Below are 27,632 nucleotides of genomic sequence, written 5' to 3' on the forward strand. Positions count from 1 at the left end.
ATGCAAACCATGAGTCTTACCACAGTAAGTACTGCTGCTGATCTTTGACTAATACTAATTACTATTAATTACTATTACTATTAATGTGTGTGTGGGGTGGGACATGTTTAAACAGGGGTGGAAAAAGTACCAAATTGTCATACTTGAGTAAAAGTAAAGATACCTTTAATAGGAAATGACTCAAGTAAAAGTGAAAGTCACCCAGTAAAATAGTAACTGAGTAAAAGTGTAAAAGTATTTGGTTTTAAATATACTGAAGTATCCGAAGTAAAAGTATAAATCATTTCAAATTCTTTATATTAAGCAAAACAGACGGCACCATTTTCTAGTTTTTTAAATTTACGGATAGTCAGGGGCACACTCCAACACTAAGACTTAATTAACAAACGAAGCATTTTGTGTTTAGTGAATCTGCCAGATCAGAGGCAGGGATCTCTTGAGAAGTGCGTGAATTGGACCATTTTCCTGTCCTGCTAAGCATTCAAAATGTAACAAGTACTTCTGGGTGTCAGGGAATATGTATGGAGCAAAAGGTACATTATTTTCTTTAGGAATGTAGTGAAGTGAAAGTAAAGTAGAAGTAAAAGAAAATAGAAATAGTAAAGTAAAGTACAGATACCCCAAAAAACAACTTAAGTAGTACTTTTTTAAACTTCTTTTAGTTGAGTACTTTACACCACTGTGTTTAACTATACTTATGGGGACCAGAAGTCCCCACAACTATAGTAAACAAACAAATAATGGGCAAACTGGGAAAAAGGCTATTTCTAGGGGGTTTAGAGTTAGAATTAGGGTTAGTGTTGGAGAAAATAGGTTAGTAAAACAGGACTGTGTGTGTGGGGTGTTGCATAACTAAAGGTCTTCTTACCACCTTATTCTTAGATGGAGATTGGTGACATGATTGAGATAAACAGAGGTCAATACAAACACTGGGCTCTGTACATTGGAAATGGAGAGGTCATCCAGATGGTAATTCCAGGTATGATGTTTTTCTCCTGAAGTCAAATGTTAACAGCAGAGTAAAACTGATATCTGAACATGGTCCATAGTCAGAACTTTATGAACGTAATCAATCAGCTACAGCATCTGCTGTGTTCTCTGTCTCTTACAACCCCTCCATATATGGTCGTTATGTTTCCTAGCTGGTTTAGTATGTTTCCCTCTGATACATGTCTGAAATCATTTCTGCGCTTGAGGCCAACAACTGACGAGAGGAACTGGTCTGGGGGCCACATCCTGGTTTCGATGCACTCAAACAGTCTTCACAGCAAATCAATTAAAATTGTATTTGTCAAATGTGCTGAATACAACAGGTGTAGTCGACCTTACAGTGAAATGCTTACCTACAAGCCCTTAACCAACAATGCAGTTTAAAAAAATAAAGTGTCAAAGTATTTACTAAAATAAACTGGAGTAAAAAATCTATAAATAAAATAAGAAAAAATAACATATAATTAAGGAGCAACAATAAAAACAGTAGAGAGGCTATATACAGGGGGTATGGGTACAGAGTCAATGTGGAGGCTATATACAGGGGGTATGGGTACAGAGTCAATGTGGAGGCTATATACAGGGCGTATGGGTACAGAGTCAATGTGGAGGCTATATACAGTGGGTATGGGTATAGAGTCAATGTGGAGGCTATATACAGGGGGTACCGGTACAGAGTCAATGTGGAGGCTATATACAGGGGGTATGGGTACAGAGTCAATGTGGAGGCTATATACAGGGGGTATGGGTACAGAGTCAATGTGGAGGCTATATACAGTGGGTATGGGTATAGAGTCAATGTGGAGGCTATATACAGGGGGTACCGGTACAGAGTCAATGTGGAGGCTATATACAGGGGTATGGGTACAGAGTCAATGTGGAGGCTATATACAGGGGGTGCCGGTACAGAGTCAATGTGGAGGCTATATACAGGGTGTTACGGTACAGAGTCAATGTGGAGGCTATATACAGGGGGTAAAGGTACAGAGTCAATGTGGAGGCTATATACAGGGGGTACCAGTACAGAGTCAATGTGGAGGCTATATACAGGGTGTTACGGTACAGAGTCAATGTGGAGCCTATATACAGGGTGTTACGGTACAGAGTCAATGTGGAGGCTATATACGGGGTGTTACGGTACAGAGTCAATGTGGAGGCTATATACAGGGGGTACCGGTACAGAGTCAATGTGGAGGCTATATACAAGGAAGGGGTACATTTTAGTTGAGGTAACATGTAGGTAGAGGTAAAGTGTAATATGTAGGTAGAGGTACAGTGTAATATGTAGGTAGAAGTGTAACATGTAGGTAGAGGTAAAGTGTAATATGTAGGTAGAAGTGTAATATGTAGGTAGAAGTGTAATATGTAGGTAGAAGTGAAATACGTAGGTAGAAGTGTAGTATGTAGGTAGAGGTAAAGTTTAATATGTAGGTGAAGTGTAATATGTAGGTAGATGTGTAACATGTAGGTAGAGGTAAAGTGTAATATGTAGGTAGAGGTAAAGTGTAATATGTAGGTAAAGTGTAATATGTAGGTAGAAGTGTAATATGTAGGTAGAAGTGTAATATGTAGGTAGAAGTGTAACATGGAGGTAGACGTTTAATATGTAGGTAGAGGTAAAGTGTAACATGTAGGTAAAGTGTAATATGTAGGTAGAGGTAAAGTGTAACATGTAGGTAGAAGTGTAATATGTAGTTGGAAGTGTAATATGTAGGTAGAAGTGTAACATGTAGGTAGAAGTGTAATATGTAGGTAGAAGTGTAACATGTAGGTAGAAGTGTAATATATGTAGGTAGAAGTGTAATATGTAGGTAGAAGTGTAACATGTAGGTAGAAGTGTAATATGTAGGTAGAAGTGTAATATGTAGGTAGAAGTGTAACATGTATGTAGAAGTGCAAGATGTAGGTAGAGGTAAAGTGTAATATGTAGGTAGAAGTGGAATATGTAGGTAGAAGTGTAATATAAAGGTATAAGTGTAATATGTAGGTAAAGTGTAATATGTAGGTAGAAGTGTAATATGTAGGTAGAAGTGTAACATGTAGGTAGAAGTGTAACATGTAGGTAGAAGTGTAATATGTAGGTAGAGGTAAAGTGTAATATGTAGGTTGAAGTGGAATATGTAGGTAGAAGTGGAATATAAAGGTATAAGTGTAATATGTAGGTAAAGTGTAATATGTAGGTAGAAGTGTAACATGTAGGTAGAAGTGTAATATGTAGGTAGAAGTGTAACATGTAGGTAGAAGTGTAATATATGTAGGTAGAAGTGTAACATGTAGGTAGAAGTGTAACATGTAGGTAGAAGTGTAATATGTAGGTAGAGGGAAAGTGTAACATGTAGGTAGAAGTGTAATATGTAGGTAGAAGTGTAATATGTAGGTAGAAGTGTAACATGTAGGTAGAAGTGTAACATGTAGGTAGAAGTGTAACATGTAGGTAGAAGTGTAATATGTAGGTAGAAGTGTAATATCTAGGTAGAAGTGTAACATGTAGGTAGAAGTGTAATATGTAGGTAGAAGTGTAATATGTAGGTAGAAGTGTAACATGTAGGTAGAAGTGTAACATGTAGGTAGAAGTGTAACATGTAGGTAGAAGTGTAATATGTAGGTAGAAGTAAAGTGTAACATGTAGGTAGAAGTGTAATATGTAGGTAGAGGTCAAGTGTAATATGTAGGTAGAAGTGTAATATGTAGTTGGAAGTGTAATGTGTAGGTAGAAGTGTAATATGTAGGTAGAGGTAAAGTGTAATATGTAGGTAGAAGTGTAATATGTAGGTAGAGGGAAAGTGTAACATGTAGGTAGAAGTGTAATATGTAGGTAGAAGTGTAATATGTAGGTAAAAGTGTAATATGTAGGTAGAAGTGTAACATGTAGGTAGAAGTGTAACATGTAGGTAGAAGTGTAACATGTAGGTAGAAGTGTAATATGTAGGTAGAAGTGTAATATCTAGGTAGAAGTGTAACATGTAGGTAGAAGTGTAATATGTAGGTAGAAGTGTAATATGTAGGTAGAAGTGTAACATGTAGGTAGAAGTGTAACATGTAGGTAGAAGTGTAACATGTAGGTAGAAGTGTAATATGTAGGTAGAAGTAAAGTGTAACATGTAGGTAGAAGTGTAATATGTAGGTAGAGGTCAAGTGTAATATGTAGGTAGAAGTGTAATATGTAGTTGGAAGTGTAATGTGTAGGTAGAAGTGTAATATGTAGGTAGAGGTAAAGTGTAATATGTAGGTAGAAGTGTAATATGTAGGTAGAAGTGTAGTTTGTAGGTAGAAGTGGAATATGTAGGTAGAAGTGTAATATAAAGGTATAAGTGTAATATGTAGGTAAAGTGTAATATGTAGGTAGAAGTGTAATATGTAGGTAGAAGTGTAACATGTAGGTAGAAGTTTAACATGTAGGTAGAAGTGTAATATGTAGGTAGAGGTAAAGTGTAATATGTAGATTGAAGTGGAATATGTAGGTAGAAGTGTAATATAAAGGTATAAGTGTAATATGTAGGTAGAGGTAAAGTGTAATATGTAGGTTGAAGTGGAATATGTAGGTAGAAGTGTAATATGTAGGTAGAAGTGTAACATGTACGTAGAAGTGTAACATGTAGGTAGAAGTGTAACATGTAGGTAGAAGTGTAATATGTAGGTAGAGGTAAAGTGTAACATGTAGGTAGAAGTGTAATATGTAGGTAGAAGTGTAATATGTAGGTAAACGTGTAATATGTAGGTAGAAGTGTAACATGTAGGTAGAAGTGTAACATGTAGGTAGAAGTGTAACATGTAGGTAGAAGTGTAACATGTAGGTGGAAGTGTAATATGTAGGTAGAAGTAAAGTGTAACGTGTAGGTAGAAGTGTAATATGTAGGTAGAGGTCAAGTGTAATATGTAGGTAGAAGTGTAATATGTAGTTGGAAGTGTAATGTGTAGGTAGAAGTGTAATATGTAGGTAGAGGTAAAGTGTAATATGTAGGTAGAAGTGTATTATGTAGGTAGAGGTAAAGTGTAATATGTAGGTAGAAGTGTAATATGTAGGTAGAAGTGTAATATGTAGGTAGAAGTGTAACATGTTGGTAGAAGTGTAATGTGTAAGTAGAGGTAAAGTGTAACATATAGGTAGAAGTGTATTATGTAGGTAAAGTGTAATATGTAGGTAAAGTGTAATATGTAGGTAGAAGTGTAACATGTAGGTAGAAGTGTAATATGTAGGTAGAAGTGTATTATGTAGGTAGAGGTAAATTGTAATATGTAGGTAGAAGTGTAATATGTAGGTAGAAGTGTAATATAAAGGTATAAGTGTAATATGTAGGTAAAGTGTAATATGTAGGTAGAAGTGTAACATGTAGGTAGAAGTGTAATATGTAGGTAGAAGTGCAAGATGTAGGTAGAGGTAAAGTGTAATATGTAGGTAGAAGTGGAATATGTAGGTAGAAGTGTAATATAAAGGTATAAGTGTAATATGTAGGTAAAGTGTAATATGTAGGTAGAAGTGTAATATGTAGGTAGAAGTGTAACATGTAGGTAGAAGTGTAACATGTAGGTAGAAGTGTAATATGTAGGTAGAGGTAAAGTGTAATATGTAGGTTGAAGTGGAATATGTAGGTAGAAGTGGAATATAAAGGTATAAGTGTAATATGTAGGTAAAGTGTAATATGTAGGTAGAAGTGTAACATGTAGGTAGAAGTGTAATATGTAGGTAGAAGTGTAACATGTAGGTAGAAGTGTAATATATGTAGGTAGAAGTGTAACATGTAGGTAGAAGTGTAACATGTAGGTAGAAGTGTAATATGTAGGTAGAGGGAAAGTGTAACATGTAGGTAGAAGTGTAATATGTAGGTAGAAGTGTAATATGTAGGTAAAAGTGTAATATGTAGGTAGAAGTGTAACATGTAGGTAGAAGTGTAACATGTAGGTAGAAGTGTAACATGTAGGTAGAAGTGTAATATGTAGGTAGAAGTGTAATATCTAGGTAGAAGTGTAACATGTAGGTAGAAGTGTAATATGTAGGTAGAAGTGTAATATGTAGGTAGAAGTGTAACATGTAGGTAGAAGTGTAACATGTAGGTAGAAGTGTAACATGTAGGTAGAAGTGTAATATGTAGGTAGAAGTAAAGTGTAACATGTAGGTAGAAGTGTAATATGTAGGTAGAGGTCAAGTGTAATATGTAGGTAGAAGTGTAATATGTAGTTGGAAGTGTAATGTGTAGGTAGAAGTGTAATATGTAGGTAGAGGTAAAGTGTAATATGTAGGTAGAAGTGTAATATGTAGGTAGAGGGAAAGTGTAACATGTAGGTAGAAGTGTAATATGTAGGTAGAAGTGTAATATGTAGGTAAAAGTGTAATATGTAGGTAGAAGTGTAACATGTAGGTAGAAGTGTAACATGTAGGTAGAAGTGTAACATGTAGGTAGAAGTGTAATATGTAGGTAGAAGTGTAATATCTAGGTAGAAGTGTAACATGTAGGTAGAAGTGTAATATGTAGGTAGAAGTGTAATATGCAGGTAGAAGTGTAACATGTAGGTAGAAGTGTAACATGTAGGTAGAAGTGTAACATGTAGGTAGAAGTGTAATATGTAGGTAGAAGTAAAGTGTAACATGTAGGTAGAAGTGTAATATGTAGGTAGAGGTCAAGTGTAATATGTAGGTAGAAGTGTAATATGTAGTTGGAAGTGTAATGTGTAGGTAGAAGTGTAATATGTAGGTAGAGGTAAAGTGTAATATGTAGGTAGAAGTGTAATATGTAGGTAGAAGTGTAGTTTGTAGGTAGAAGTGGAATATGTAGGTAGAAGTGTAATATAAAGGTATAAGTGTAATATGTAGGTGAAGTGTAATATGTAGGTAGAAGTGTAATATGTAGGTAGAAGTGTAACATGTAGGTAGAAGTTTAACATGTAGGTAGAAGTGTAATATGTAGGTAGAGGTAAAGTGTAATATGTAGATTGAAGTGGAATATGTAGGTAGAAGTGTAATATAAAGGTATATGTGTAATATGTAGGTAGAGGTAAAGTGTAATATGTAGGTTGAAGTGGAATATGTAGGTAGAAGTGTAATATGTAGGTAGAAGTGTAACATGTAGGTAGAAGTGTAACATGTAGGTAGAAGTGTAACATGTAGGTAGAAGTGTAATATGTAGGTAGAGGTAAAGTGTAACATGTAGGTAGAAGTGTAATATGTAGGTAGAAGTGTAATATGTAGGTAAACGTGTAATATGTAGGTAGAAGTGTAACATGTAGGTAGAAGTGTAACATGTAGGTAGAAGTGTAACATGTAGGTAGAAGTGTAACATGTAGGTGGAAGTGTAATATGTAGGTAGAAGTAAAGTGTAACGTGTAGGTAGAAGTGTAATATGTAGGTAGAGGTCAAGTATAATATGTAGGTAGAAGTGTAATATGTAGTTGGAAGTGTAATGTGTAGGTAGAAGTGTAATATGTAGGTAGAGGTAAAGTGTAATATGTAGGTAGAAGTGTATTATGTAGGTAGAGGTAAAGTGTAATATGTAGGTAGAAGTGTAATATGTAGGTAGAAGTGTAATATGTAGGTAGAAGTGTAACATGTTGGTAGAAGTGTAATGTGTAAGTAGAGGTAAAGTGTAACATATAGGTAGAAGTGTATTATGTAGGTAAAGTGTAATATGTAGGTAAAGTGTAATATGTAGGTAGAAGTGTAACATGTAGGTAGAAGTGTAATATGTAGGTAGAAGTGTATTATGTAGGTAGAGGTAAATTGTAATATGTAGGTAGAAGTGTAATATGTAGGTAGAAGTGTAATATAAAGGTATAAGTGTAATATGTAGGTAAAGTGTAATATGTAGGTAGAAGTGTAATATGTAGGTAGAGGTAAAGTGGAACATGTAGGTAAAGTGTAACATGTGGTTAGCAGTGTAACATGTAGGTAGCAGTGTAATATGTAGGTAGAAGTGTAATATGCAGATAGAAGTGTAATATGTAGGTAGAAGTGTAACATGTAGGTAGAAGTGCAATATGTAGGTAGAAGTTTAACATGTAGTTAGAAGTGTAATATGTAGGTAGAAGTGTCATATGTAGGTAGAAGTGTAATATGTAGGTAGAAGTGTAATATGTAGGTAGAAGTGTAATATGTAGGTAGAAGTGTAACATGTAGGTAGAAGTGTAATATGTAGGTAGAAGTGTAATATGTAGGTTGAATTGTAACATGTAGGTAGAAGTGTAACATGTAGGTAGAAGTGTAATATGTAGGTAGAGGTAAAGTGTAATATGTAGATAGAAGTGTAATATGTAGGTAGTAGTGTAATATGTAGGTAGAAGTGTAATATGTAGGTAGAAGTGTAACATGTAGGTAGAAGTGTAACATGTAGGTAGAAGTGTAAAATGTAGGTAGAAGTGTAATATGTAGGTAGAAGTGTAATATGTAGGTAGAAATGTAATATGTAGGTAGAAGTGTAACATGTAGGTAGAAGTGTAACATGTAGGTAGAAGTGTAATATGTAGGTAGAAGTGTAATATGTAGGTAGAGGTAAAGTGTAATATGTAGGTAGAAGTGTATTATGTAGGTAGAGGTAAAGTGTAATATGTAGGTAGAAGTGTATTATGTAGGTAGAGGTAAAGTATAATATGTAGGTAGAAATGTAATATGTAGGTAGAGGTCAAGTGTAACATGTAGGTAGAAGTGTAATATGTAGGTAGAAGTGTAATATGTAGGTAGAAGTGTAACATGTAGGTAGAAGTGTAATATATGTAGGTAGAAGTGTAACATGTAGGTAGAAGTGTAACATGTAGGTAGAAGTGTAATATGTAGGTAGAGGGAAAGTGTAACATGTAGGTAGAAGTGTAATATGTAGGTAGAAGTGTAATATGTAGGTAGAGGGAAAGTGTAACATGTAGGTAGAAGTGTAATATGTAGGTAGAAGTGTAATATGTAGGTAAAAGTGTAATATGTAGGTAGAAGTGTAACATGTAGGTAGAAGTGTAACATGTAGGTAGAAGTGTAACATGTAGGTAGAAGTGTAATATGTAGGTAGAAGTGTAATATCTAGGTAGAAGTGTAACATGTAGGTAGAAGTGTAATATGTAGGTAGAAGTGTAATATGTAGGTAGAAGTGTAACATGTAGGTAGAAGTGTAACATGTAGGTAGAAGTGTAACATGTAGGTAGAAGTGTAATATGTAGGTAGAAGTAAAGTGTAACATGTAGGTAGAAGTGTAATATGTAGGTAGAGGTCAAGTGTAATATGTAGGTAGAAGTGTAATATGTAGTTGGAAGTGTAATGTGTAGGTAGAAGTGTAATATGTAGGTAGAGGTAAAGTGTAATATGTAGGTAGAAGTGTAATATGTAGGTAGAAGTGTAGTTTGTAGGTAGAAGTGGAATATGTAGGTAGAAGTGTAATATAAAGGTATAAGTGTAATATGTAGGTAAAGTGTAATATGTAGGTAGAAGTGTAATATGTAGGTAGAAGTGTAACATGTAGGTAGAAGTTTAACATGTAGGTAGAAGTGTAATATGTAGGTAGAGGTAAAGTGTAATATGTAGATTGAAGTGGAATATGTAGGTAGAAGTGTAATATAAAGGTATAAGTGTAATATGTAGGTAGAGGTAAAGTGTAATATGTAGGTTGAAGTGGAATATGTAGGTAGAAGTGTAATATGTAGGTAGAAGTGTAACATGTAGGTAGAAGTGTAACATGTAGGTAGAAGTGTAACATGTAGGTAGAAGTGTAATATGTAGGTAGAGGTAAGGTGTAACATGTAGGTAGAAGTGTAATATGTAGGTAGAAGTGTAATATGTAGGTAAACGTGTAATATGTAGGTAGAAGTGTAACATGTAGGTAGAAGTGTAACATGTAGGTAGAAGTGTAACATGTAGGTAGAAGTGTAACATGTAGGTGGAAGTGTAATATGTAGGTAGAAGTAAAGTGTAACGTGTAGGTAGAAGTGTAATATGTAGGTAGAGGTCAAGTATAATATGTAGGTAGAAGTGTAATATGTAGTTGGAAGTGTAATGTGTAGGTAGAAGTGTAATATGTAGGTAGAGGTAAAGTGTAATATGTAGGTAGAAGTGTATTATGTAGGTAGAGGTAAAGTGTAATATGTAGGTAGAAGTGTAATATGTAGGTAGAAGTGTAATATGTAGGTAGAAGTGTAACATGTTGGTAGAAGTGTAATGTGTAAGTAGAGGTAAAGTGTAACATATAGGTAGAAGTGTATTATGTAGGTAAAGTGTAATATGTAGGTAAAGTGTAATATGTAGGTAGAAGTGTAGCATGTAGGTAGAAGTGTAATATGTAGGTAGAAGTGTATTATGTAGGTAGAGGTAAATTGTAATATGTAGGTAGAAGTGTAATATGTAGGTAGAAGTGTAATATAAAGGTATAAGTGTAATATGTAGGTAAAGTGTAATATGTAGGTAGAAGTGTAATATGTAGGTAGAGGTAAAGTGGAACATGTAGGTAAAGTGTAACATGTGGTTAGCAGTGTAACATGTAGGTAGCAGTGTAATATGTAGGTAGAAGTGTAATATGCAGATAGAAGTGTAATATGTAGGTAAAAGTGTAATATGTAGGTAGAAGTGTAACATGTAGGTAGAAGTGTAACATGTAGGTAGAAGTGTAACATGTAGGTAGAAGTGTAATATGTAGGTAGAAGTGTAATATCTAGGTAGAAGTGTAACATGTAGGTAGAAGTGTAATATGTAGGTAGAAGTGTAATATGTAGGTAGAAGTGTAACATGTAGGTAGAAGTGTAACATGTAGGTAGAAGTGTAACATGTAGGTAGAAGTGTAATATGTAGGTAGAAGTAAAGTGTAACATGTAGGTAGAAGTGTAATATGTAGGTAGAGGTCAAGTGTAATATGTAGGTAGAAGTGTAATATGTAGTTGGAAGTGTAATGTGTAGGTAGAAGTGTAATATGTAGGTAGAGGTAAAGTGTAATATGTAGGTAGAAGTGTAATATGTAGGTAGAAGTGTAGTTTGTAGGTAGAAGTGGAATATGTAGGTAGAAGTGTAATATAAAGGTATAAGTGTAATATGTAGGTAAAGTGTAATATGTAGGTAGAAGTGTAATATGTAGGTAGAAGTGTAACATGTAGGTAGAAGTTTAACATGTAGGTAGAAGTGTAATATGTAGGTAGAGGTAAAGTGTAATATGTAGATTGAAGTGGAATATGTAGGTAGAAGTGTAATATAAAGGTATAAGTGTAATATGTAGGTAGAGGTAAAGTGTAATATGTAGGTTGAAGTGGAATATGTAGGTAGAAGTGTAATATGTAGGTAGAAGTGTAACATGTAGGTAGAAGTGTAACATGTAGGTAGAAGTGTAACATGTAGGTAGAAGTGTAATATGTAGGTAGAGGTAAGGTGTAACATGTAGGTAGAAGTGTAATATGTAGGTAGAAGTGTAATATGTAGGTAAACGTGTAATATGTAGGTAGAAGTGTAACATGTAGGTAGAAGTGTAACATGTAGGTAGAAGTGTAACATGTAGGTAGAAGTGTAACATGTAGGTGGAAGTGTAATATGTAGGTAGAAGTAAAGTGTAACGTGTAGGTAGAAGTGTAATATGTAGGTAGAGGTCAAGTATAATATGTAGGTAGAAGTGTAATATGTAGTTGGAAGTGTAATGTGTAGGTAGAAGTGTAATATGTAGGTAGAGGTAAAGTGTAATATGTAGGTAGAAGTGTATTATGTAGGTAGAGGTAAAGTGTAATATGTAGGTAGAAGTGTAATATGTAGGTAGAAGTGTAATATGTAGGTAGAAGTGTAACATGTTGGTAGAAGTGTAATGTGTAAGTAGAGGTAAAGTGTAACATATAGGTAGAAGTGTATTATGTAGGTAAAGTGTAATATGTAGGTAAAGTGTAATATGTAGGTAGAAGTGTAGCATGTAGGTAGAAGTGTAATATGTAGGTAGAAGTGTATTATGTAGGTAGAGGTAAATTGTAATATGTAGGTAGAAGTGTAATATGTAGGTAGAAGTGTAATATAAAGGTATAAGTGTAATATGTAGGTAAAGTGTAATATGTAGGTAGAAGTGTAATATGTAGGTAGAGGTAAAGTGGAACATGTAGGTAAAGTGTAACATGTGGTTAGCAGTGTAACATGTAGGTAGCAGTGTAATATGTAGGTAGAAGTGTAATATGCAGATAGAAGTGTAATATGTAGGTAGAAGTGTAACATGTAGGTAGAAGTGCAATATGTAGGTAGAAGTTTAACATGTAGTTAGAAGTGTAATATGTAGGTAGAAGTGTCATATGTAGGTAGAAGTGTAATATGTAGGTAGAAGTGTAATATGTAGGTAGAAGTGTAATATGTAGGTAGAAGTGTAACATGTAGGTAGAAGTGTAATATGTAGGTAGAAGTGTAATATGTAGGTTGAATTGTAACATGTAGGTAGAAGTGTAACATGTAGGTAGAAGTGTAATATGTAGGTAGAGGTAAAGTGTAATATGTAGATAGAAGTGTAATATGTAGGTAGTAGTGTAATATGTAGGTAGAAGTGTAATATGTAGGTAGAAGTGTAACATGTAGGTAGAAGTGTAACATGTAGGTAGAAGTGTAAAATGTAGGTAGAAGTGTAATATGTAGGTAGAAGTGTAATATGTAGGTAGAAATGTAATATGTAGGTAGAAGTGTAATATGTAGGTAGAAGTGTAACATGTAGGTAGAAGTGTAACATGTAGGTAGAAGTGTAATATGTAGGTAGAAGTGTAATATGTAGGTAGAGGTAAAGTGTAATATGTAGGTAGAAGTGTATTATGTAGGTAGAGGTAAAGTGTAATATGTAGGTAGAAGTGTATTATGTAGGTAGAGGTAAAGTATAATATGTAGGTAGAAATGTAATATGTAGGTAGAGGTCAAGTGTAACATGTAGGTAGAAGTGTAATATGTAGGTAGAAGTGTAATATGTAGGTAGAAGTGTAACATGTAGGTAGAAGTGTAATATATGTAGGTAGAAGTGTAACATGTAGGTAGAAGTGTAACATGTAGGTAGAAGTGTAATATGTAGGTAGAGGGAAAGTGTAACATGTAGGTAGAAGTGTAATATGTAGGTAGAAGTGTAATATGTAGGTAAAAGTGTAATATGTAGGTAGAAGTGTAACATGTTGGTAGAAGTGTAATGTGTAAGTAGAGGTAAAGTGTAACATATAGGTAGAAGTGTATTATGTAGGTAAAGTGTAATATGTAGGTAAAGTGTAATATGTAGGTAGAAGTGTAACATGTAGGTAGAAGTGTAATATGTAGGTAGAAGTGTATTATGTAGGTAGAGGTAAATTGTAATATGTAGGTAGAAGTGTAATATGTAGGTAGAAGTGTAATATAAAGGTATAAGTGTAATATGTAGGTAAAGTGTAATATGTAGGTAGAAGTGTAATATGTAGGTAGAGGTAAAGTGTAATATGTAGGTAAAGTGTAATATGTAGGTAGAAGTGTAACATGTAGGTAGAAGTGTAATATGTAGGTAGAAGTGCAAGATGTAGGTAGAGGTTGTAACAGTCCTGACCTATTTATGTTAGTTTTTATGTGTTTTTGGTCAGGGCATGTGTTTTGGGTGGGCAGTCTATGTTATCTGTTTCTATGTTGGTTTCGGTTTGCCTGGTATGGCTCTTGATTAGAGGCAGGTGGTTTGCATTTTCCTCTAATCAAGAGTCATATTTAGGTAGGGCATTCTCACTGTTTGTTTGTGGGTGATTGTCTCCTGTGATGTCTTCGTTATGTTCGATGTATTCACTTTTGGAGCTGTTTGGCTGTTCGTTCGTTTTGATGTACGTTCCTGTTCGTGAGTTTACGTTTGTTGATGTGAGTTTATGTTCAGGTTCCGTTGTACGTCGTTTTCTTATTTTGTAGTTTGTTAAAGTGTTTGTTTTCGTGTCATCGGTTTTCGTTATAAAATAAAGATGGCATATTTCCCTGACTCCGCATTTTGGTCCGAAGATCCTTCTCTCCTCACCTCATCTGAGGATGAGGAAAGCGACAGCTCTTACAGAATCACCCACCAAAATACAAAGACCAAGCGGTATGGGAATGCTAAACGGAGTAAGGGACAGAAGAAGGAGCAATGGACATGGGACGATGTATTGAATGGAAAAGGTGTCTACACATGGGAGGAGATCCTAGCAGGTAGAGATCGCCTTCCATGGGAACAGCTGGAGGCACTTAGGAGAGCGGAGGCTACCGGAGAGAGGAACCGGAATTATGAGGGAACGCGTCTGGCACGGAAGCCGAAAAAGCCCGTGAGTAACTCCCAAAAATTTCTTGGGGGGGGGGCTAAAGGGTAGTGGGCCAAGGGCAGGTAGGAGACCTGCGCCCACTTCCCAGGCTAACCGTGGAGAGCGGGAGTACGGGCAGACACCGTGTTACGCAGTAGAGCGCACGGTGTCTCCTGTACGTGTGCATAGGCCGGTGCGGGTTATTCCACCTCCCCGCACTGGTAGGGCGAGATTGGGCATTGAGCCAGGTGTCATGAGGCCGGCTCAACGCGTCTGGTCTCCAGTGCGTCTCCTCGGGCCGGCATACATGGCACCTGCCTTACGCATGGTTTCCCCGGTTCGCCTGCATAGCCCAGTGCGGGCTATTCCACCTCGCCGCACTGGCAGGGCGACCGGGAGCATTCAACCAGGTAAGGTTGGGCAGGCTCAATGCTCAAGAGAGCCAGTACGCCTGCACGGTCCGGTATTTCCGGCGCCACCTCCCCGCCCCAGCCTAGTACCTACAGTGCCTACATTACGCACTAGGCTACCAGTGCATTTCCAGAGCCCTGTTCCTCCTCCACGCACTCTCCATATAGTGCGTGTATCCAGTTCAGTGCCTCCAGTTCCGGCCCCACGCACTAAGCCACCTGTGCGTCTCCTAAGTCCTGTACACACTGTCACTTCTCCCCGTACTAGTCCTGAGGTGCGTGCCCTCAGCCAGGTGCCACCAGTGCCGGTACCACGCACCAGGTATAGAGTACGCTTTGAGAGTTCAGTGTGCCCTGTCCCTGCTCCACGCACTAGTAGGAAGGTGCTTATCATTAGCCCGGTGCCTCCAGTTCCGGCACCACGCACCAGGTCTACAGTGCGCCGTATACGGCCAGAGCCATCCGTCTCCCCAGCGCCATCTGAGCCATCCGTCTCCCCAGCGCCATCTGAGCCATCCGTCTCCCCAGCGCCATCTGAGTCATCCGTCTCCCCAGCGCCATCTGAGCCATCCGTCTGCCAGGAGCCTGCAAAGCCGCCCGTCTGCCATGAGCCTGCAAAGCCGCCCGTCTGCCATGAGCCTACAGAGCCATCCGCCAGACAGGAGCCGCTAGAGCCGTCAGCCAGACAGGAGCCGCTAGAGCCGCCCGCCAGACAGGATCTGCCAGAGCCGCCAACCAGACAGGATCTGCCAGAGCCGCCAGCGAGCCATGATCAGCCAGAGCCGTCAGAGAGCCATGAGCAGCCAGAGCCGTCAGAGAGCCATGAGCAGCCAGAGCCGTCAGAGAGCCATGAGCAGCCAGAGCCGTCAGAGAGCCATGAGCAGCCAGAGCCGTCAGAGAGCCATGAGCAGCCAGAGCCGTCAGAGAGCCATGAGCAGCCAGAGCCGTCAGAGAGCCATGAGCGTCGAGAGCCGTCAGCCTGCCATGAGCGTCGAGAGCCGTCAGCCTGCCATGAGCGTCGAGAGCCGTCAGCCTGCCATGAGCGTCGAGAGCCGTCAGCCTGCCATGAGCGTCGAGAGCCGTCAGTCTGCCATGAGCGTCGAGAGCCGTCAGCCTGCCATGAGCGTAGAGAGCCGTCAGTCTGCCATGAGCGTCGAGAGCCGTCAGCCTGCATGGACCTGCCAGAGCCGTCCAAACAGGACCTGCCAGAGTCCTTCAGCCGGGATCTGCCCCTTGTCCCGGTGTTGCCCCTTGTCCCGGTGTTGCCCCTTGTCCCGGTGTTGCCCCTTGTCCCGGTGCTGCCCCTTGTCCCGGTGCTGCCCCTTATTCCAGTGATGGTCCTTATCCTGGTGCTGCCCCTTGTTCTGGTGCTGCCCCTTGTCCCGGTGCTACCCCTTGTCCCGGTGCTGCCCCTTGTCCCGGTGCTAGCTGTTTATTTAGGGGAAGGTAGTGTTAGGGTGGTCAGTAGAAGGGGTAGAAAGAAGAGGGGAGTGACTATGGTGGTGCGGGGACAGCGTCCTGAACCGGAACCACCACCGTGGTCAACTGCCCACCCGGACCCTCCCCTGGACTTTGTGCTGGTGCGCCCGGCGTTCGCACCTTGGGGGGGGGGGTACTGTAACAGTCCTGACCTATTTATGTTAGTTTTTATGTGTTTTTGGTCAGGGCATGTGTTTTGGGTGGGCAGTCTATGTTATCTGTTTCTATGTTGGTTTCGGTTTGCCTGGTATGGCTCTTGATTAGAGGCAGGTGGTTTGCATTTTCCTCTAATCAAGAGTCATATTTAGGTAGGGCATTCTCACTGTTTGTTTGTGGGTGATTGTCTCCTGTGATGTCTTCGTTATGTTCGATGTATTCACTTTTGGAGCTGTTTGGCTGTTCGTTCGTTTTGATGTACGTTCCTGTTCGTGAGTTTACGTTTGTTGATGTGAGTTTATGTTCAGGTTCCGTTGTACGTCGTTTTCTTATTTTGTAGTTTGTTAAAGTGTTTGTTTTCGTGTCATCGGTTTTCGTTATAAAATAAAGATGGCATATTTCCCTGACTCCGCATTTTGGTCCGAAGATCCTTCTCTCCTCACCTCATCTGAGGATGAGGAAAGCGACAGCTCTTACAGAGGTTAAGTGTAATATGTAGGTAGAAGTGGAATATGTAGGTAGAAGTGTAATATAAAGGTATAAGTGTAATATGTAGGTAAAGTGTAATATGTAGGTAGAAGTGTAATATGTAGGTAGAAGTGTAACATGTAGGTAGAAGTGTAACATGTAGGTAGAAGTGTAATATGTAGGTAGAGGTAAAGTGTAATATGTAGGTTGAAGTGGAATATGTAGGTAGAAGTGGAATATAAAGGTATAAGTGTAATATGTAGGTAAAGTGTAATATGTAGGTAGAAGTGTAACATGTAGGTAGAAGTGTAATATGTAGGTAGAAGTGTAACATGTAGGTAGAAGTGTAATATATGTAGGTAGAAGTGTAACATGTAGGTAGAAGTGTAACATGTAGGTAGAAGTGTAATATGTAGGTAGAGGGAAAGTGTAACATGTAGGTAGAAGTGTAATATGTAGGTAGAAGTGTAATATGTAGGTAAAAGTGTAATATGTAGGTAGAAGTGTAACATGTAGGTAGAAGTGTAACATGTAGGTAGAAGTGTAACATGTAGGTAGAAGTGTAATATGTAGGTAGAAGTGTAATATCTAGGTAGAAGTGTAACATGTAGGTAGAAGTGTAATATGTAGGTAGAAGTGTAATATGTAGGTAGAAGTGTAACATGTAGGTAGAAGTGTAACATGTAGGTAGAAGTGTAACATGTAGGTAGAAGTGTAATATGTAGGTAGAAGTAAAGTGTAACATGTAGGTAGAAGTGTAATATGTAGGTAGAGGTCAAGTGTAATATGTAGGTAGACGTGTAATATGTAGTTGGAAGTGTAATGTGTAGGTAGAAGTGTAATATGTAGGTAGAGGTAAAGTGTAATATGTAGGTAGAAGTGTAATATGTAGGTAGAGGGAAAGTGTAACATGTAGGTAGAAGTGTAATATGTAGGTAGAAGTGTAATATGTAGGTAAAAGTGTAATATGTAGGTAGAAGTGTAACATGTAGGTAGAAGTGTAACATGTAGGTAGAAGTGTAACATGTAGGTAGAAGTGTAATATGTAGGTAGAAGTGTAATATGTAGGTAGAAGTGTAACATGTAGGTAGAAGTGTAATATGTAGGTAGAAGTGTAACATGTAGGTAGAAGTGTAACATGTAGGTAGAAGTGTAATATGTAGGTAGAGGTAAAGTGTAATATGTAGGTAGAAGTGTAATATGTAGGTAGAAGTGTAATATGTAGGTAGAGGTAAAGTGTAACATGTAGGTAGAAGTGTAATATGTAGGTAGAAGTGTAATATGTAGGTAGAAGTGTAATATGTAGGTATAAGTGTAACATGTAGGTAGAAGTGTAACATGTAGGTAGAAGTGTAACATGTAGGTAGAAGTGTAATATGTAGGTAGAAGTGTAATATGTAGGTACAAGTGTAACATGTAGGTACAAGTGTAATATGTAGGTAGAGGTAAAGTTTAACATGTAGGTAGAAGTGTATCATGTAGATAGAAGTGTAATATGTAGGTAGAAGTGTAATATGTAGGTAGAAGTGTAACATGTAGGTAGAAGTGTAATATGTAGGTAGAAGTGTAACATGTAGGTAGAAGTGTAATATGTAGGTAGAAGTGTAATATGTAGGTAGAAGTGTAACATGTAGGTAGAAGTGTAACATGTAGGTAGAAGTGTAATATGTAGGTAGAGGTAAAGTGTAATATGTAGGTAGAAGTGTAATATGTAGGTAGAAGTGTAATATGTAGGTAGAGGTAAAGTGTAACATGTAGGTAGAAGTGTAATATGTAGGTAGAAGTGTAATATGTAGGTAGAAGTGTAATATGTAGGTATAAGTGTAACATGTAGGTAGAAGTGTAACATGTAGGTAGAAGTGTAACATGTAGGTAGAAGTGTAATATGTAGGTAGAAGTGTAATATGTAGGTACAAGTGTAACATGTAGGTACAAGTGTAATATGTAGGTAGAGGTAAAGTTTAACATGTAGGTAGAAGTGTATCATGTAGATAGAAGTGTAATATGTAGGTAGAAGTGTAATATGTAGGTAGAAGTGTAACATGTAGGTAGAAGTGTAACATGTAGGTAGAAGTGTAATATGTAGGTAGAAGTAAAGTGTAACATGTAGGTAGAAGTGTATTATGTAGGTAGAGGTAAAGTATAATATGTAGGTAGAAATGTAATATGTAGGTAGAGGTCAAGTGTAACATGTAGGTAGAAGTGTAATATGTAGGTAGAAGTGTAATATGTAGTTAGAGGTAAAGTGTAACATGTAGATAGAAGTGTAATATGTAGGTAGAAGTGTAATATGTAGGTAGAAGTGTAATATGTAGGTAGAAGTGTAACATGTAGGTAGAAGTGTAACATGTAGGTAGAAGTGTAAAATGTAGGTAGAAGTGTAATATGTAGGTAGAAGTGTAATATGTAGGTAGAAATGTAATATGTAGGTAGAAGTGTAATATGTAGGTAGAAGTGTAACATGTAGGTAGAAGTGTAATATGTAGGTAGAAGTGTAATATGTAGGTAGAGGTAAAGTGTAATATGTAGGTAGAAGTAAAGTGTAATATGTAGGTAGAAGTGTAATATGTAGGTAGAAGTGTAACATGTAGGTAGAAGTGTAATATGTAGGTAGAAGTGTAATATGTAGGTAGAAGTGTAATATGTAGGTAGAAGTGTAACATGTAGGTAGAAGTGTAACATGTAGGTAGAAGTGTAATATGTAGGTAGAAGTGTAATATGTAGGTAGAGGTAAAGTGTAATATGTAGGTAGAAGTGTATTATGTAGGTAGAGGTAAAGTGTAATATGTAGGTAGAAGTGTATTATGTAGGTAGAGGTAAAGTATAATATGTAGGTAGAAATGTAATATGTAGGTAGAGGTCAAGTGTAACATGTAGGTAGAAGTGTAATATGTAGGTAGAAGTGTAATATGTAGGTAGAAGTGTAATATGTAGTTAGAGGTAAAGTGTAACATGTAGATAGAAGTGTAATATGTAGGTAGAAGTGTAATATGTAGGTAGAAGTGTAATATGTAGTTAGAAGTGTAACATGTAGGTAAAAGTGTAACATGTAGGTAGAAGTGTAATATGTAGGTAGAAGTAAAGTGTAACATGTAGGTAGAAGTGTATTATGTAGGTAGAGGTCAAGTGTAAAATGTAGGTATAAGTGTAATATGTAGTTGGAAGTGTAATGTGTAGGTAGAAGTGTAATATGTAGGTAGAGGTAAAGTGTAATATGTAGGTAGAAGTGTATTATGTAGGTAGAGGTAAAGTGTAATATGTAGGTAGAAGTGTAATATGTAGGTAGAAGTGTAATATGTAGGTAGAAGTGTAACATGTAGGTAGAAGTGTAATATGTAGGTAGAAGTGTAATATGTAGGTAGAAGTGTAACATGTAGGTAGAAGTGTAACATGTAGGTAGAAGTGTAATATGTAGGTAGAGGTAAAGTGTAATATGTAGATAGAAGTGTAATATGTAGGTAGTAGTGTAATATGTAGGTAGAAGTGTAATATGTAGGTAGAAGTGTAACATGTAGGTAGAAGTGTAACATGTAGGTAGAAATGTAATATGTAGGTAGAAGTGTAATATGTAGGTAGAAGTGTAACATGTAGGTAGAAGTGTAATATGTAGGTAGAAGTGTAATATGTAGTTAGAGGTAAAGTGTAAGATGTAGGTAGAAGTGTATTATGTAGGTAGAGGTAAAGTGTAATATGTAGGTAGAAGTGTATTATGTAGGTAGAGGTAAAGTATAATATGTAGGTAGAAATGTAATATGTAGGTAGAGGTCAAGTGTAACATGTAGGTAGAAGAGTAATATGTAGGTAGAAGTGTAATATGTAGGTAGAAGTGTAATATGTAGTTAGAGGTAAAGTGTAACATGTAGATAGAAGTGTAATATGTAGGTAGAAGTGTAATATGTAGGTAGAAGTGTAATATGTAGTTAGAAGTGTAACATGTAGGTAGAAGTGTAACATGTAGGTAGAAGTGTAACATGTTGGTAGAAGTGTACTGTGTAGGTAGAGGTAAAGTGTAACATGTAGGTAGAAGTGTAATATGTAGGTAAAGTGTAATATGTAGGTAAAGTGTAATATGTAGGTAGAAGTGTAACATGTAGGTAGAAGTGTAATATGTAGGTAGAAGTATATTATGTAGGTAGAGGTAAAGTGTAATATGTAGGTAGAAGTGTAATATGTAGGTAGAAGTGTAATATAAAGGTATAAGTGTAATATGTAGGTAAAGTGTAATATGTAGGTAGAAGTGTAATATGTAGGTAGAGGTAAAGTGTAACATGTAGGTAAAGTGTAAAATGTAGGTAGTAGTGTAACATGTAGGTAGAAGTGTAATATGCAGATAGAAGTGTAATATGTAGGTAGAAGTGTAACATGTAGGTAGAAGTGCAATATGTAGGTAGAAGTTTAACATGTAGGTAGAAGTGTACCATGTAGGTAGAAGTGTAACATGTAGGTAGAAGTGTAACATGTAGGTAGAAGTGTAATATGTAGGTAGAAGTAAAGTGTAACATGTAGGTAGAAGTGTAATATGTAGGTAGAGGTCAAGTGTAATATGTAGGTAGAAGTGTAACATGTAGTTGGAAGTGTAATGTGTAGGTAGAAGTGTAATATGTAGGTAGAGGTAAAGTGTAATATGTAGGTAGAAGTGTAATATGTAGGTAGAAGTGTAATATGTAGGTAGAAGTGTAACATGTTGGTAGAAGTGTAATGTGTAGGTAGAGGTAAAGTGTAACATGTAGGTAGAAGTGTAATATGTAGGTAAAGTGTAATATGTAGGTAAAGTGTAATATGTAGGTAGAAGTGTAACATGTAGGTAGAAGTGTAATATGTAGGTAGAAGTGTATTATGTAGGTAGAGGTAAAGTGTAATATGTAGGTAGAAGTGTAATATGTAGGTAGAGGTCAAGTGTAACATGTAGGTAGAAGTGTAATATGTAGGTAGAAGTGTAATATGTAGGTAGAAGTGTAATATGTAGGTAGAAGTGTAACATGTAGGTAGAAGTGTAACATGTAGGTAGAAGTGTAATATGTAGGTAGAAGTGTAATATGTAGGTAGAGGTAAAGTGTAATATGTAGGTAGAAGTGTATTATGTAGGTAGAGGTAAAGTGTAATATGTAGGTAGAAGTGTATTATGTAGGTAGAGGTAAAGTATAATATGTAGGTAGAAATGTAATATGTAGGTAGAGGTCAAGTGTAACATGTAGGTAGAAGTGTAATATGTAGGTAGAAGTGTAATATGTAGGTAGAAGTGTAATATGTAGTTAGAGGTAAAGTGTAACATGTAGATAGAAGTGTAATATGTAGGTAGAAGTGTAATATGTAGGTAGAAGTGTAATATGTAGTTAGAAGTGTAACATGTAGGTAAAAGTGTAACATGTAGGTAGAAGTGTAATATGTAGGTAGAAGTAAAGTGTAACATGTAGGTAGAAGTGTATTATGTAGGTAGAGGTCAAGTGTAAAATGTAGGTATAAGTGTAATATGTAGTTGGAAGTGTAATGTGTAGGTAGAAGTGTAATATGTAGGTAGAGGTAAAGTGTAATATGTAGGTAGAAGTGTATTATGTAGGTAGAGGTAAAGTGTAATATGTAGGTAGAAGTGTAATATGTAGGTAGAAGTGTAATATGTAGGTAGAAGTGTAACATGTAGGTAGAAGTGTAATATGTAGGTAGAAGTGTAATATGTAGGTAGAAGTGTAACATGTAGGTAGAAGTGTAACATGTAGGTAGAAGTGTAATATGTAGGTAGAGGTAAAGTGTAATATGTAGATAGAAGTGTAATATGTAGGTAGTAGTGTAATATGTAGGTAGAAGTGTAATATGTAGGTAGAAGTGTAACATGTAGGTAGAAGTGTAACATGTAGGTAGAAATGTAATATGTAGGTAGAAGTGTAATATGTAGGTAGAAGTGTAACATGTAGGTAGAAGTGTAATATGTAGGTAGAAGTGTAATATGTAGTTAGAGGTAAAGTGTAAGATGTAGGTAGAAGTGTATTATGTAGGTAGAGGTAAAGTGTAATATGTAGGTAGAAGTGTATTATGTAGGTAGAGGTAAAGTATAATATGTAGGTAGAAATGTAATATGTAGGTAGAGGTCAAGTGTAACATGTAGGTAGAAGAGTAATATGTAGGTAGAAGTGTAATATGTAGGTAGAAGTGTAATATGTAGTTAGAGGTAAAGTGTAACATGTAGATAGAAGTGTAATATGTAGGTAGAAGTGTAATATGTAGGTAGAAGTGTAATATGTAGTTAGAAGTGTAACATGTAGGTAGAAGTGTAACATGTAGGTAGAAGTGTAACATGTTGGTAGAAGTGTACTGTGTAGGTAGAGGTAAAGTGTAACATGTAGGTAGAAGTGTAATATGTAGGTAAAGTGTAATATGTAGGTAAAGTGTAATATGTAGGTAGAAGTGTAACATGTAGGTAGAAGTGTAATATGTAGGTAGAAGTATATTATGTAGGTAGAGGTAAAGTGTAATATGTAGGTAGAAGTGTAATATGTAGGTAGAAGTGTAATATAAAGGTATAAGTGTAATATGTAGGTAAAGTGTAATATGTAGGTAGAAGTGTAATATGTAGGTAGAGGTAAAGTGTAACATGTAGGTAAAGTGTAAAATGTAGGTAGTAGTGTAACATGTAGGTAGAAGTGTAATATGCAGATAGAAGTGTAATATGTAGGTAGAAGTGTAACATGTAGGTAGAAGTGCAATATGTAGGTAGAAGTTTAACATGTAGGTAGAAGTGTACCATGTAGGTAGAAGTGTAACATGTAGGTAGAAGTGTAACATGTAGGTAGAAGTGTAATATGTAGGTAGAAGTAAAGTGTAACATGTAGGTAGAAGTGTAATATGTAGGTAGAGGTCAAGTGTAATATGTAGGTAGAAGTGTAATATGTAGTTGGAAGTGTAATGTGTAGGTAGAAGTGTAATATGTAGGTAGAGGTAAAGTGTAATATGTAGGTAGAAGTGTAATATGTAGGTAGAAGTGTAATATGTAGGTAGAAGTGTAACATGTTGGTAGAAGTGTAATGTGTAGGTAGAGGTAAAGTGTAACATGTAGGTAGAAGTGTAATATGTAGGTAAAGTGTAATATGTAGGTAAAGTGTAATATGTAGGTAGAAGTGTAACATGTAGGTAGAAGTGTAATATGTAGGTAGAAGTGTATTATGTAGGTAGAGGTAAAGTGTAATATGTAGGTAGAAGTGTAATATGTAGGTAAAGTGTAATATGTAGGTAGAAGTGTAATATGTAGGTAGAGGTAAAGTGTAACATGTAGGTAGCAGTGTAACATGTAGGTAGCAGTGTAATATGTAGGTAGAAGTGTAATATGCAGATAGAAGTGTAATATGTAGGTAGAAGTGTAACATGTAGGTAGAAGTGCAATATGTAGGTAGAAGTGTAATATGTAGGTAGAGGTAAAGTGTAATATAAAGGTATAAGTGTAATATGTAGGTAAAGTGTAATATGTAGGTAGAAGTGTAATATGTAGGTAGAGGTAAAGTGTAACATGTAGGTAAAGTGTAACATGTAGGTAGCAGTGTAACATGTAGGTAGCAGTGTAATATGTAGGTAGAAGTGTAATATGCAGATAGAAGTGCAATATGTAGGTAGAAGTGTAACATGTAGGTAGAAGTGTAATATGTAGGTAGAAGTTTAACATGTAGGTAGAAGTGTAATATGTAGGTAGAAGTGTAATATGTAGGTAGAAGTGTAATATGTAGGTAGAAGTGTAATATGTAGGTAGAAGTGTAATATGTAGGTAGAAGTGTAACATGTAGGTAGAAGTGTAATATGTAGGTAGAAGTGTAATATGTAGGTAGAAGTGTAACATGTAGGTAGAAGTGTAACATGTAGGTAGAAGTGTAATATGTAGGTAGAGGTAAAGTTTAACATGTAGGTAGAAGTGTATCATGTAGATAGAAGTGTAATATGTAGGTAGAAGTGTAATATGTAGGTAGAAGTGTAACATGTAGGTAGAAGTGTAACATGTAGGTAGAAGTGTAATATGTAGGTAGAAGTAAAGTGTAACATGTAGGTAGAAGTGTATTATGTAGGTAGAGGTAAAGTATAATATGTAGGTAGAAATGTAATATGTAGGTAGAGGTCAAGTGTAACATGTAGGTAGAAGTGTAATATGTAGGTAGAAGTGTAATATGTAGTTAGAGGTAAAGTGTAACATGTAGATAGAAGTGTAATATGTAGGTAGAAGTGTAATATGTAGGTAGAAGTGTAATATGTAGGTAGAAGTGTAACATGTAGGTAGAAGTGTAACATGTAGGTAGAAGTGTAAAATGTAGGTAGAAGTGTAATATGTAGGTAGAAGTGTAATATGTAGGTAGAAATGTAATATGTAGGTAGAAGTGTAATATGTAGGTAGAAGTGTAACATGTAGGTAGAAGTGTAATATGTAGGTAGAAGTGTAATATGTAGGTAGAGGTAAAGTGTAATATGTAGGTAGAAGTAAAGTGTAATATGTAGGTAGAAGTGTAATATGTAGGTAGAAGTGTAACATGTAGGTAGAAGTGTAATATGTAGGTAGAAGTGTAATATGTAGGTAGAAGTGTAATATGTAGGTAGAAGTGTAACATGTAGGTAGAAGTGTAATATGTAGGTAGAAGTGTAATATGTAGGTAGAGGTAAAGTGTAATATGTAGGTAGAAGTGTAATATGTAGGTAGAATTGTAATATGTAGGTAGAGGTAAAGTGTAATATGTAGGTATAAGTGTTTTATGTAGGTAGAGGTAAAGTGTAACATGTAGGTAGAAGTGTAATATGTAGGTAGAAGTGTAATTATGTAGGTAGAAGTGTAATATGTAGGTAGAAGTGTAACATGTAGGTAGAAATGTAATATGTAGGTAGAAGTGTAATATGTAGGTAGAGGTGTAATATGTAGGTAGAAGTGTACCATGTAGGTAGAAGTGTAATATGTAGGTAGAAGTGTAACATGTAGGTAGAAGTGTAATATGTAGGTAGAAGTGTAATATGTAGGTAAAGTGTAATATGTAGGTAAAGTGTAATATGTAGGTAGAAGTGTAATATGTAGGTAGAAGTGTAATATGTAGGTAAAGTGTATTGTGTAGGTACAGTGTAATATGTAGGTAAAGTGTAATATGTAGGTAGAAGTGTAATATGTAGGTAGAAGTGTAATATGTAGGTAAAGTGTATTGTGTAGGTACAGTGTAATATGTAGGTAAAGTGTATTATGTAGGTACAGTGTAATATGTAGGTAAAGTGTATTATGTAGGTAAAGTGTAATATGTAGGTACAGTGTAATATGTAGGTAAAGTGTATTATGTAGGTTAAGTGTAATATGTAGGTACAGTGTAATATGTAGGTAGAGGTAAATTGACTATGAATAAATAATAAACAGAGAGTAGCAGTGTGTTCAGGTGGATGTTGACCGCTCCATTATTACAATTCGCATTGATTAAGTTTGATTGACAACAAATCTTTTTTCTTTCTTGCTGTTTTAGAGGTAAAGTGGTAGAGGTAAAGGTAGAAGTAAAGTGTAATATGTAGGTAGAAGTGTAATATGTAGGTAGAAGTGTTTTATGTAGGTAGAGGTAAAGTGTAACATGTAGATAGAAGTGTAATATGTAGGTAGAAGTGTAATATGTAGGTAGAAGTGTAACATGTAGGTAGAAGTGTAACATGTAGGTAGAAGTGTAATATGTAGGTAGAAATGTAATATGTAGGTAGAAGTGTAACATGTAGGTAGAAGTGTAATATGTAGGTAGAAGTGTAATATGTAGGTAGAAGTGTAACATGTAGGTAGAAGTGTAACATGTAGGTAGAAGTGTAATATGTAGGTAGAAGTGTAATATGTAGGTAGAAGTGTAATATGTAGGTAAAGTGTATTATGTAGGTAAAGTGTAATATGTAGGTAGAGGTGTAATATGTAGGTAGAAGTGTAATATGTAGGTAAAGTGTAATATGTAGGTAGAAGTGTAATATGTAGGTAGAAGTGTAACATGTAGGTAGAAGTGTAACATGTAGGTAGAAGTGTAATATGTAGGTAGAAGTGTAATATGTAGGTAGAAGTGTAATATGTAGGTAGAAGTGTAATATGTAGGTAAAGTGTAATATGTAGGTAGAAGTGTAATATGTAGGTAGAAGTGTAATATGTAGGTAAAGTGTAATATGTAGGTAGAAGTGTAATATGTAGGTAGAAGTGTAATATGTAGGTAGAAGTGTAATATGTAGGTACAGTGTAATATGTAGGTAGAGGTAAATTGACTATGAATTAATAATAAACAGAGAGTAGCAGTGTGTTCAGGTGGATGTTGACCGCTCCATTATTACAATTCGTATTGATTAAGTTTGATTGACCACAAATCTTTTTTCTTTCTTGCTGTTTTGTAGATGTGTTTTCAGCTGTATTGAGTGCTTTCTCATCCAGCTCATCCAGTCTCTCCACTAAAGGCATGATTACAATAGATACATTAGAGGATGTGGCATCAATGGATACTTACACAATCAAGAACTACTTGGATAACAAGTACACTCCAAGGCCGACTGACGTCATTATGGGGGAAGTGGACAAAATGAGAGGCCGCACTTTAAAATATGACCTCCTTGGAAACAACTGCGAGCATTTTGTTACTTTCCTCCGTTATGGCAAATCAAAGTCCCAACAGGTAGCCATGACAGTATAATTGAGAGAATATTCTAATGAATGCTTTGCTTGATGAGATGCACTCCATATTAATTTGTTTTCTGTTTGTCTTTTTCCTTACAGGCAGATGACTTCCTGAAGAATTTGTGTTAAATCAGGGTCACACAGAGTGCTTCTGGGTAGTCTTAAACAAATCTACTTAGAAACAAAAGAATACACTTCACACACATGGTTATGGGCCTAACAAAAAGAAGACACCTGTACCATGTCAGATACAGAGTTGAAGTGTATTCAATTTTGAGTTTGCAACCCAATATTAGACTTTATATACATCACAGAAGACTGAAATATGACAAAAC

The 27,632-nt window shown here is 36.3% G+C and overlaps 1 protein-coding gene across 1 annotated transcript; it reads left to right on the forward strand.

Moving 5' to 3' along the window:
• Positions 1–27,426, forward strand: LOC129811129 (phospholipase A and acyltransferase 1-like). Its single transcript, XM_055862336.1, has 4 exons — positions 1–24; positions 883–979; positions 27,021–27,295; positions 27,397–27,426. The coding sequence occupies exons 1-4, from the start codon at positions 1–3 to the stop codon at positions 27,424–27,426; spliced, it is 426 nt and encodes a 141-aa protein (XP_055718311.1).
• Positions 27,427–27,632: the final 206 nt, after the last annotated feature.

Source organism: Salvelinus fontinalis, chromosome 14 (assembly GCF_029448725.1).
Source record: "Salvelinus fontinalis isolate EN_2023a chromosome 14, ASM2944872v1, whole genome shotgun sequence".
Lineage (NCBI taxonomy): Eukaryota > Metazoa > Chordata > Actinopteri > Salmoniformes > Salmonidae > Salvelinus > Salvelinus fontinalis.

What these genes read in the sequence shown, in the direction of transcription:
- LOC129811129 (XM_055862336.1), top strand. Translation starts at nt 1, where the DNA reads ATGCAAACCATGAGTCTTACCACA. An exon ending in CATCCAGATGGTAATTCCAG is followed by an intron (nt 980 to 27,020) that starts GTATGATGTTTT and finishes GCTGTTTTGTAG; the next exon opens with ATGTGTTTTCAGCTGTATTG. An exon ending in GCAAATCAAAGTCCCAACAG is followed by an intron (nt 27,296 to 27,396) that starts GTAGCCATGACA and finishes TTTTCCTTACAG; the next exon opens with GCAGATGACTTCCTGAAGAA.